Genomic DNA, 12267 nt, shown 5'->3' on the forward strand with positions numbered 1-12267 from the left:
AAGGTCACCACACTTCTCACTATAGATCAAATAGGAAAGGACTCCAACCTGATCGAAGTCAAAACCTCATTATTTGGTGTCAAACCTTACGGAGCACGAGCAGTGATATCCGGTGTTCCGATGGATATCACAGAAGAAAAGATCTTGAAAGGGTTATTTGAAATTGGCGTCAATTTCGTTAAACGGCTAAAGCGCAAAGTAGATGGAAAATATGAGAGCAGCCTCTCGATTTTGTTATGTTTCACATCTGAGACATTCCCTGACTACGTGCATTTTTCATACCTACGGTTCCGTACCAAACCTTATAACCCGCCACCGCTGAGATGTTTTGGATGCAATAGATATGGCCACACAAAAGAGAACTGTCGTGGGAAACAATGCTGTTCAAAATGTGGGGGTCGTGATCACGAGGTTGATAAGTGTACCAAAGATTTATGTTGCATTGATTGTAAACAACCGCACAGTGCTGCTTATGGCGGGTGTCCGGTGTACAAAGAACAGGCGAAATTACAAATCATAAAATAACGTTCCAAGGTTACTCACTCCGAAGCTAAATCAATACTCAATTCTGAAACATCCGAAACACAAGCTACGCGTCTTTACAGTGAAGCGGCGCAGGATAGCGCAACGCGTGTCATCAATCAGCAACGATCAACAATCAACAACCCAAGTCACCGAGCCACCATCAGGAAGATTCCGCTACAAACAACCTCTAATCACATAAACAAAGACATTGAAAGCAACCGCCCAAACAATCATCCTGATTTGGAACAAAATAATCAATCTTCGTTAGCGTATATTGATCCGATCCATCTTATCGCACTACTGGCTGAAATAGTGAAGCTTACATTGGCGGCCTGCAAATCAGACACGGAGTGTGATGTATACAATATAGTATCCAAAGTTTCTTTGAAATATCTCGGTCGACAGGCAGATGTTGTCACGATGAGAAACATTTTCGTACCCTTCCATGATATCAATGACACCAAACCGATGACAAATCCCACAAACGATGGATAATATAGGACTAAACTTTTTACAGTGGAATTGTAGAGGATTATATAGGAAGCATCACGAACTAAAACACCTTCTCACGACTCTGGAACGGGCTCCAGATGCGATAATTCTCCAGGAAACACACCTTATCGAAAAATACTCTCCGAAATTTCCAGGATATCACTGTCACAGAAAGGACAAATCCCTTCATTCCGGTGGATTGACGATCTTTATTAAATCTTCACATAACTCCAGCATCGAAGCAGTTGCTACAACTGACATCGAAGTACTTTGTGTGAAGCTTCATGGACTATCATTGTACAATGTGTACATCCAACCCGACTGCCCTTTACCCGACAGTGATGCGAGCATTTTCGAGACGTTACCATCAAAATCCATCGTCTTTGGCGACTTCAATGCACATCATTGGTCGTGGAGTTACCAAACGAACCAACGAGGAACTAAACTTTTTAATGTCCTCGATCACGCAAACTTAGTCATGTTGAACGCTTCAACTCCAACCCATATCAATATCGCGAGCAATGCTGTCAATCGTTCTTCGTTGCTAGATTTAAAACTCGCTACTCAAGATATAGCCGCGAGATGCCAAACTGAAATATCTTCGTCGCTGCTAGAAAGTGACCATTTCGTAGTATTCACGAAGTATATGACAAACTCGGCGATATCTTATTTTTATCGACCACCATCGTGGTCTCTCAAGAAAGCAAATTGGAAGATGTTTTTCTCGAATTGCAGATGAAATGATCGATTTGTCCGATCAACGAGAGGTGGAGTCTGCAAATACTATTCTAACAAAATGCATAAAGACAGCAGCGAATCGATCAATACCAAAGATAAAGAATATGGACAAGAAATCTGTTTCTTGGTGGAGTCCCGAATGTGAGAGAATGATTCGGAGGAAAAGAGCAGCATATTTACGAATGAAGCGCACATTTGATATAATAGACGTTATAAACTTCAAAAAGGCCAGGTCCGCATGCAGGAGAACTATACTCGAAGCATAACGTCTTTGCCGGGAGTCTTTCTGTTCTTCGCTGAATAATAAATCACGTTTAAATCGCGTATGGCGGGTTATTCGTAGCAACGCTGGTACAACAGCGCATCAGCAAATTCCTGATATCCGAGTTAATGGAATAGATCACACCGAAGACACGTCAAAAGCTGAAATAATAGGCGAGCACTTCGCTACCATAAGCAGATCCGATAACTACGCTTCAAATTTCCTCCTTTCCAAGTGTCAACGTGACCAGCATTTACATCGTGTCTACCTTTCAATGTGAATCTGGAAGATCCAATCAATTTGCCGTTTCAGATGTCGGAACTTAGGGAGGCACTACAGAGTCGGAAAATCTCTTCTCCTGGGCATGATTCCATAAATTATCAAATGCTGCAAAATCTTTCGGCGTCAGCCCAGACCGAACTTCTTAAGCTATATAACATTTCATTGAGAGATGGAAGGGCGGAATCCTACAAATACAGTTTTGACAAGGCATGAAGCTAAGCAAGTCATATTGAAATATTGCAAGCAAATTTGGAACCAACATTACCTCGAAGAAGTTAAAGGCTCTCATTTCAAACTTTTTCGTGAATCTCTTCATCATAGTACACCACCTCTTGAAAATCGCATTAGTGACCGAATATTATTTCGATTGCGCTCAGGTCATTGTGGACTGAACGCACACTTGTTTAAGATTGGAATCGCGCCTTCACCACATTGTATATAGCTCCTGCAATGAACCTGAGACGGATGAGCACTTTATAATGAACTGCCCATCGCACGAATAAATTTGTACTCAAGTAGAAGTAAAAGTAGCGATTTGCAGGTAAGTTTTTGATGTGGTATGATATTCATGGTGTTTCTACAACATTGCTCATTTTACACATGGCTGATATTCGGCATTATGACTCCAAATTTACCGACTTGTAGCATGGCCCACCTCTAGGCTTCTCAAGTCACCGCCTACGCGAACTCCGTGTCGAAAGGAGACTAGGTAACCCCCAATACTTAGGTAGGAATTCTCGAGCCGAACGCGGTAGGACTCGAACATATAACCCATTGGTTTGCAGTTTCGGAGCATACCACTATGTTATCTCGTACACTATCTAGTTTTGTCTGAAAACCGCCATGTAGAATTATAAGAACTCCAAAATCATAACCACTTGAATGTACAATTGAATACTATATTCATATTGAAATGAACCCGAATATTTCCGCCTGCCATTCGTCAGAGGTAATCGTCTGTAAACAGTATAGAGAATTGTATAAGCAGGCCTACTGTTTTTGGTGTTGTCTACATGTATTTCTTATTCACGTGAGGCTGGTGGTCGTTATAGCCCATTTCTATGTATACCCTGACATTTTCTGCAGCCCTGTTTAAAATGTTGTGCCTGAAACTTAGTATGTGTACATAAATCGTCGTATTCACCAAACGATATGGCCGGTAGATAACGGTAGCGAATATAATCATGAAAGTGTGAGTAATATTGACAAAATTAGTCAGGGTGATGCAGCTCGTTCATTTGGAAGTTGTAACCAGCAATTGAAAATAAGGAGGATAATTTGGTAAATTCTTCCTGCCGTTGCTTGGGTGCCAAAAGCTGATGTAGTTGTTGCTGTTATAGTATTCATGGTATTTCGAGTACCTACCTTGATCACATTACATCAGACGGATTTACTTTATCATGATTTCTAATCTGCCGAAGAAATTATAGACAAGGTCGACTACGGTCCTAGATCGATTAGATAATATTTAAACTGCAACGCGTATGGTTCTGTAGCGGACGATGATCCCGCAACCCATCGTTTTTTCAGCTGTGGAACATAACACTACACCGAGCGAGATAGCGTAATGGTGATGCGTCCGCCTTCTCGGTCTGTAGGTCGTGGGTTATGCCTGGTCAGACCAAAGACCCGAAAACTGGTATCCACGGCTGTCCTATATATATATCGACTTTCAATTAAATGGAAGGGCAAAAAAAACAGGAAACACAAGGACATCAAGATAATCAGTTTTGGGCCATTGTTAAGCGCCTCCTGCGTGGGCGGTCGTGGGCGTCTTCGAGCGATAGCCCGCGTTGCGCCAGCTCGGTCTCTATTGGCTGTCGGCTGTCCTACTAGGCGCCCAGGCTTCCACGGATAGCAAGGAGGAGAAAACCAGGGGTGCAGACTAGGTAACCAATAACCATACGGTCGTATCGCATCACCGTCGTCAAAGCATCTGGATGGTACAGGCTAAAACGAATACTCCCCTTCTCTCTCTCTCTCTCTGCCACCTCAACACTATGACTGGATGGAATATTGATCAGAATTTTACATTGTCCGTGTTTTGTAACATGCCTGGTTGTCATTTGGATGTGCATTCAACATTACGGAATCCTATCATTTATGTCATACTTGGAACTAGAATCACGTAAACCAGGGGTGGGCAAACTTTTGAGCTCGCGGGCCGCATCCAACATCTGAATCCATTCGCGGGCCGCACTATATAATATTAAGAATAGAGACCAAAACGCATATTGGTATTTGATTATATAGTGAAGACATGGAGATATTATATGTGCTTGATGTTTAAAACAAACAAAACATTGCTTTGATAACATCGCATGCGCGTCAGAAACATATATGTGGCGAGATTTCACAGGCCGGTTTACCCCAATACCCAATTTGTTAAAACTATAAAGATGTAAGTCGGTTGTCCCGATTCTTAGAACCGGATTGAAATTTCAATCTGTGAGCAGCGATCTGATCATAGATTTACTAATTCCGCTTTTGGTTCAGTTCCAGGACACACAATGCTGACAGCATCATAACCATCTTAGCTTCAAACAAGCTTCTACTATGCGTATATAGAGATAGAATGGATAAAATATCAATAACCAAATTATACGCATACAGAGAACGAATCTACCCAAGACACGCGTGAATCGTTTTTTATAAGCTCACATCACTGAAATAAATAAAACTGGAGTGGCCAATATGATCTGAACTATGTCAATCTCGTTTAGGATTTCTGCGATGTTTAGCAGTTGAAACCTTTCAAACTACGTGAGCCTTGGGATCGGACTGTCGCGCCAGAAATTAAACATAACAAATTATGTAGGAACTATTTCCCTTAGAACAGTGGTTCTCAAACTTTTCAAGACAAGCCGCCGCCGCTTCCCCTCCCCCTTTATGATGATGAAAGATTTCGCGCCTCCCTTACCGTCATATCGCAAAACGCAAACAAGCTGCCAGCAAACCTAACGGATAGTTTGATCTTGATGGCATGGAAGGTTTACGAATGTGGATGAGAGATTTTTCAATATGAAATTCAGACTAAATACAGCGCAATTAATATGAACTGGATGTAAATCGCGCGGAACGCGAAAAAAAATTCCAGTTGAGCTCAGCTTCGCTTCTGCAGATGCTTTCACGCCCCCCAGTTTGGGAACCACTACCTTAGAATTATCATGGTTATGTGTACTAAGAAAACGTTTAATCAAGTCCTTACCCTAATTCGATTTTTAGTACGCATTTTATTATTGTTTTTATTATGTTTCTTTAGAGTCTCGCGTGCCGCACAGAATGGTGTTGCGGGCCGCATGCGGCCCGCGGGCCGTAGTTTGCCCACCCCTGACGTAAACCCTTATGAAATTCACGCGCTAATGAATTATTTTTGCCCGAACAAATCGAAGAGCACGGGGTTTATTTGAAAACGGGTAGATCACAATTTTGCATGCAGCACCTGGCACTTGTTAACGCGTTTCCGGATTCTTTTACATTGCTTTCGGCTTTTCCTGTTTGTATTAGCGCTTGGTCTTCCACATGTCGCCAGCTTTGTCCGCAATTTGCAGCATCGCTTGATCATTCTTTTAAAAAAGAATAACGTTAGTAGTGATAGACCATCAGGGCACGACCTGCGGTCCGCGTGTCGATTCCATACAGCCACCGGCGTGTTTCTCGATTAAAGTACTTAACACAAGCCTATCAGTAAAGGATGAAAACGATTTTTAGAAATGCACTGTCATTTCTATATATACTCTTGTGACTATTAGTTAAAATGCGGTTAAGTTGTGCTCGCCGCAGGGTTGTAACCAGACATGGGGTGATTACTTCATGAATGTAATCGATTGAGATTACGATTACTTCTGAATCAAGCGATTACTATCACGATTACGATAACAGCAAAATCCGCAAGTAGTCGATTACGATTACGATTACTTTAGAAAAATAATCATGATTACTCACGATTACATTTATTTTGCTTATTCTTAGAAGTTATCTTTGGAATACAACAATGCGTTGAAAAGGCCTCATGAGAGAAGGTATTTCTTTATAAATGAAACGTCATGACGTCATTTCCTGTGTATGACATAATATACCATTGCATGATTTACAGAAATAGGCATTTCGGTGCCCGCTAATACCGCGCCGAGACACACCATTGTGTGTTTTTCCATTGTCCATAGCCGCGCTGGATGGTCGCGACGAATAGTCTTCTCAATCCCAGCCCCACAGGCCACAATACAAATGCTACCCGGGGCACCCACTGAGGGAATGATGAACACCGTGTAGACTAGCAGACAGGAGGTCACGAATTAACAACATAAAATAAAGTTATAGTTGTAAATTACGTGCCTAAATATTTGCGCTTGGCGCTAATTGACAGCAAATTCACAGCCAATCCAGATCGCATAAAATCGTGTTTCAGGTTCTCATGAAAAGCCCGTTTGTTAAAGGGGGGTCTGCGGGACTTCGCCCGTTAGAAGCTCTATTGATCGCCTTATGTCGGAGGAGTGGGGGGGGGAGCAGGATAACCATTTAAGAGAAGGGGTGGCGAAATGCTGTTTCGATACTAATTCTAGCTGCAATCCATGCTAACATGGTATATGAGCGGATGCAAATCCAAATGCTGAGTATAAAATTGCGAAATAGAAATTGTTGCCCGTTTCAACTAGGGCCGCATGAGAATATGATGAGGTAAATAAAAACTTTTGCCTAAAGTCTACTCAATACAGATATTCCGAGCTGCCGTTATACGAGTAACGGAAAATAATGGCTCGGTTATGATTTTTATCAGCGGCTGTTGGTTTTAAATGCTTCGATGCAGAAATTGTCATGTTTAATTTGACGAGTACAAAATGTCACATCTTTTTCGGTGTATAAGTAAATAGGCCTACCGATCGCCAATCAGCAATGTGCTGATTATCATCCTGTTGCGAGGTAGTGGCGTCTGCAGTGTATTAATGACCTGACATAATGCATAGCGGGTCTTCTTACAATCACATTACTACATGTATATCGAATGTCTATTTACTATACGTGCGGATATTTCGTTACGCAAAGAAGAACCAAGCTAATACTTGTGACGCAATAATCAGTAGAGGCGTTTGAAAATCCGACGTTTGTGCTATCCAAATACTGTTTTGAATCGCACTCTTCATTGTTCACGAATGTTCAGTTTATGTCGTGGGCATTGCACAAATGAAAGTGATCGTTCTTTCCCAAAGAAATCGATTATATATATGATGTAGTTGATTACGATTACGATTACTTCAAATTTTTTTCGAATGTAATCGATTGCGATTACGATTATTTGGAAATGCCGAAACGATTACTAATCATGATTACCCTATGTCTGGTTGTAACAAGTCATACGTCAACCTAACTTTTATGATTTTGACTCCAATTAGGGTGAGTCATTTTCAAGTTATTTCTGGGTGATCAAATACGACTAAAAAATGACGAGCAGAGGTCCGAGACCGAGTCACAGCATTGAGAAACGGATCCGAGTCCACGTTATTGTGTTGACTGTTCCGTTTCCTATATTTCCCTTATGTTCCGAAGTACTGGTTGCATATTTACTTGACAGAAATAATCAGCTTTTCCAATTTTACGTTGTAGTTCCAGCGAAATGTATCCACAATGCGAGCATTTTTTTCAATTAATACAAGTTTATTATAATTCATGTAAAAGTTTAGACCGCAAAGGCCTTCTAACACAGTTTCACCGCACTAGATGGGAAAATATTTCGGCATTTTATCTTATTTCACAGGGTGTGTCGAAACCCGGTGAAACGGTCCCATGCTACTTTTGAGCAGACGTAGGCAAGTACGGCTTGCGGTGCTATTATTTGCGGCCCGCAAGATCATGCTTGGAATTCAAAACGTAAAACATGCTTTTTTAATGTTGGTGCGTGGAGTAAAACTATAGGCTGTATGGACTTGACAGGAAATTCGTTTACTTTGAAACCTGTTCATTAATATGCCACGATTACGCTGCCTACGTTCCTCGCATGCGTAACCCAGATTCAAAGTAAAGTCAATGTAGCAAAGCATTGGTAGCAATTAAAGTCACAAGAAATCACTCTTTCCATATAGTTTAGTTCAAACTTCCTTTGTTGCCATTGTCACATTGCGCATTGTGCGGTCTGGTTTTCAAATTTCTACGTTATAAGTTTCCAAATCCCAAATTCGTAAAACAAGTGAACCAGTCTAAATAACACTGTTCTAGTCTCGTAATGGTAGAACGTGGATACGGGTTTGAAGACAGGGAGAAATTGCATCATAGTTTGGAATCCTTACGGCAAATTGATATATTTTTAAAATTAACCGTCACTTTCTCATTACCTAACATCAACATATTATTCACTGAGCAGCATTTATTAACAATGCAATTCAGTATTAAAATTAAAATACGCTGCAGAATATAGCAGAAAAATTTCGCTCGGCCAGCCAACGTATTTTCCACTGCTCATTTGGCCCGCGGATGAAAATGATTGCCCACCCCTTCTTTTGAGAATCATATAGACCTCTGTATTCTTGTACCGGGCATGGTTATTCCACTTGATAACTAGATCATCGGAATATGTTCATCTATATTCTATATGTTCACCGCGTGATATCTAGAAGCGAAGTAATTTGGGCTTTTCATTAATAATCATGGGGTTACCCACCGTCAATGCTATGTTTGCAAATCCTAAACTTTCAACTGCAGTAACTTCGCGTCTACGGGAACTGTTAGGCGTCGTTCGACTCATGGCTACCTTATCAATATCGACTTAGATTAACTATTAGTGTATCAATTGTGTGGATTTCAATAAGATGTGGCAAAGCAGTTCTGTTGAATTCGTAACAATTCGCATATATCGGCTGTATGCTGTACAGTACAGTGGTTCTCAATCCTTTCGTCTTCGCGGACCCCCGCGGGCCCCTTCAAGTTCTCGTTCAAAATTTGCTCAATTATCGTAGGCAGTAGTCTTGGGAAAAACAACCACAAAATGACTGTCCGTGAAAATAAAATCATAGTATATGCATGGCAATCGGTAGACCTTTATTATTTTGAAACGTATTTTGCAGCTGTGTTTATTGTCTAGAAAATCCGCGTCTTCGATTTGATATAGACGAGTGCCGGAAATATTTTCAAAAAGATGGTGTGATCGCAACACACATGGCAGCAAAATTGTGAAAACAAGTTTGTTGATGAACGCCCAACCTAGTAATCTTTATCTAGCATATCATCGTGAAGTTATTCTGGAATATTGGTTTCGTTTATCACAGGAGAAAATGGATTTAGTGGCGTCGTTTCAATCCCTTCATTGGGACAGATTGGGAACAAAATTAGTAATTTATATGTCAAATGACCCAACAAAACGTCTCTCAATAGCAATATGTTTATATCTGTGAGCTATTGTCAATTTTGCAATCGAAAAGACTTTGCTCAGTAGAATATTTTATCTCAGACTACTATTCTAATGATGTGAGCCTGGAAAGTATTAGCAATTATGAAGCGAAACTGTCTCATGCTTGGCCTAATTTCAGGAGAATTACGAATTAGGTTATCGATCATTTTACAAATTTAGTGGTTTCGTGGACCCCCTGAAAATGCTTCACTGACACCTGGTTGAAAAGCACTGCTGTATAACAAAAACTTGACGTATTAGAAGTAAACTAGAAGGATTTTTTTGGAATCAGCACACCACAATTTGCCTAAATCAAGTGCCAAACCAGTGTTGTTAATAGGATACATTGTATGCTAAACATTATTCCTACATTATGATTGTTATATACACACGAGGACTTTCAGGTCAGGACAATTGATGCAACATATTTTATGGAACATGGGTTATCGTATTCATATGATTCCGAAATTCAGTGATCTGCTACAACCGCGCCTATTTGTGTAGTGCCTAAAGAAAATGTTGTGCCCACATCGGCTTCTAAAGTGAGAGTATAGTTACCGATGTTTCCAGAAGTCACACAATTGGAAAGCTGGAAAATGTTACCGAAGTAAAGATGCACATCTACATTGAGCGGTTTTGTAGGTCGTCGAAAATTCACGTATAGGAGGGGTTCTCAAACTTTTTGTTCTTGCGTAACCTTTGGAATAATATGTGGACGACACCCGAAACATGTATTTACGTTCATTAGAACACCACTTCGTTAGAGTGGCTGAGCTTGACGCGGCTCAACGAGGAAATTTATTTTTGAATGTGATATGGAACGGCACACGCATGAATTATGTTCAACGGATCGTATGGCACATTAAAATCTGTTCTACATCACGAAAATGCTTGACAAACCTTGCTTAAGAGTCGCAACTTTAGTGGAAGAGCGGACAAATAAATTAATCTCCACATTTTTAGACACTGGTGGATACGACATTACTATACTACGCTGGTCCTATTAACTATCGCCTGCTTCGCTTATTGTAGGCCTACATATGCACACGAAAAGTATTCGAGTGAATAAATTCCTACTGCAATGAATGTATAGTCCTGGCCGCAATATTCAAGTTAAGTAGCGCTAATCAATTATCTATCATTATATGCAGACGCTATGGTTCTGCTAGAAGTTGCTCGAGTAGGCCTACCGTTGAAAATTATTTTTTAGTAAGTCTAGCTAGGAAATTCAATGGTGTTAAAAATCACGAAAATAGCGCCAAAGAGATTAAGAATGGTTAAGATACTACTAGGGCCAGGAAAGAGTTGACGTAGAAAGCAAACGAGTGAATAGTACCCAACTTGAGTGAATAGTGATCTTAAAAGCAAACTATGGGAGCGTGGAAAAATTCGAAGTGTACGGTCAATTGCTCAGAGTACGGAGTTTTGGCAGCCCGTCTAGATAGACAGTCGATATGATTACGTGCTCGGAATCGCTATTCCCACGCTCTGTTTGTTTATTTTGAATTGGAATAGATTATTCTCAATCGTATACTGTAGCATAGTAATACATACCGATATGATATCTTCCCACGTGCGATGCCTATACTTTGAGACGTATTAGCGTCATGGATGATGCTCCACAGCAACATGCAAAGCAAAATGATGAATGTAGTGCCTTTGTTCATATTTAAATATGTATAGTAATGATGCCCGTGAATATCATCATAAAAATAATTTGTCTGTAAAAATAACAGACTGAGTTGTTCTTATACAGTAAAAATGAAACGTATAAATATTACCTATTAGTGGCCTGGTATCAGCTAGGGGGCAGTGGGGTGACCTCCCTGACTTTTGATTTCCAATTATTACCGTTTAAACACAAGATATGTACATTTTGCACTGTAATTTAACGACCAATGCTCACTTTTTAGCAGTGCCGATGACTACTTCGAGTAGCATCGGACAGTTTTGGTGAAATCCCCCACAATGAGACAAACAATTAGGTTCAGTCCCCCCCAACCTTCATTTAATTTTCTATTTGTATAATTGGATCGGTTCTGACAAACCAAGCCTCATATGTGTGATGAAGCGACAAGTATAGATGGTTGAATATGATTGAAGCACCATTATTCTTTTCAGTTCCCATGAACAGTTATTCATATTCCTCATCATGCGATGACACTCTTTTTAACCACCACAACAATATGTCTTTGATCGTGAGGAACAAACCCGAGTCTTTGTTCAAAGAGTAAGCTACCTCTCACAATCGAAATGTATTATGACCGTGTCCTACATGCATCGGCTTTGTTGTCAATCGTTAGGTTACAAAAAAACGTTCAACCAGTAGATGCCGAGGTTAGTCAAATTGAAATTTCGGTCATTTTCGAAATAAGAGTATTTACGGTGACCAATTTTTTCAATCCTACATGACCAAAAATCGTGTTCCAGGTATGCCTGATAACGCAGGGAAGTCTTTCCCACTTGTTTTGATCTTGGCATGGGCCTATGACGGAGTTTGGATGAGGACATCGCCGGTAACCGAAAAAAAGATCTGACAAGGATTAGCTGGAAATCAGTCCACTTCATTGAAATAGCCGCAATAAAAGGA

At 40.5% G+C, this 12267-nt stretch overlaps 1 protein-coding gene across 2 annotated transcripts in view; it reads right to left on the reverse strand.

Moving 5' to 3' along the window:
• LOC145444637 (uncharacterized) overlaps window positions 1-11951 on the reverse strand; it is a 40542-nt gene extending 28591 nt beyond the window's left edge. The window contains exons 1-2 of one of the 2 annotated variants that reach the window (XM_080322665.1): window positions 11232-11951; window positions 5742-5865 (exon numbers count right to left, since the gene is read on the reverse strand). In XM_080322665.1, the coding sequence (XP_080178791.1) occupies window positions 5742-5865; window positions 11232-11344 (237 nt within the window). In that variant the 5' untranslated portion in view covers window positions 11345-11951. The remainder of the gene's footprint in view (window positions 1-5741; window positions 5866-11231) is intronic. The other variant, XR_013916739.1, reaches the window with a different exon arrangement.
• Between the last annotated feature and the right edge of the window lie 316 nt (window positions 11952-12267).

This window comes from Botryllus schlosseri, chromosome 1 (genome assembly GCF_051294905.1).
Source record: "Botryllus schlosseri isolate E-star chromosome 1, Bs_hap1, whole genome shotgun sequence".
Lineage (NCBI taxonomy): Eukaryota > Metazoa > Chordata > Ascidiacea > Stolidobranchia > Styelidae > Botryllus > Botryllus schlosseri.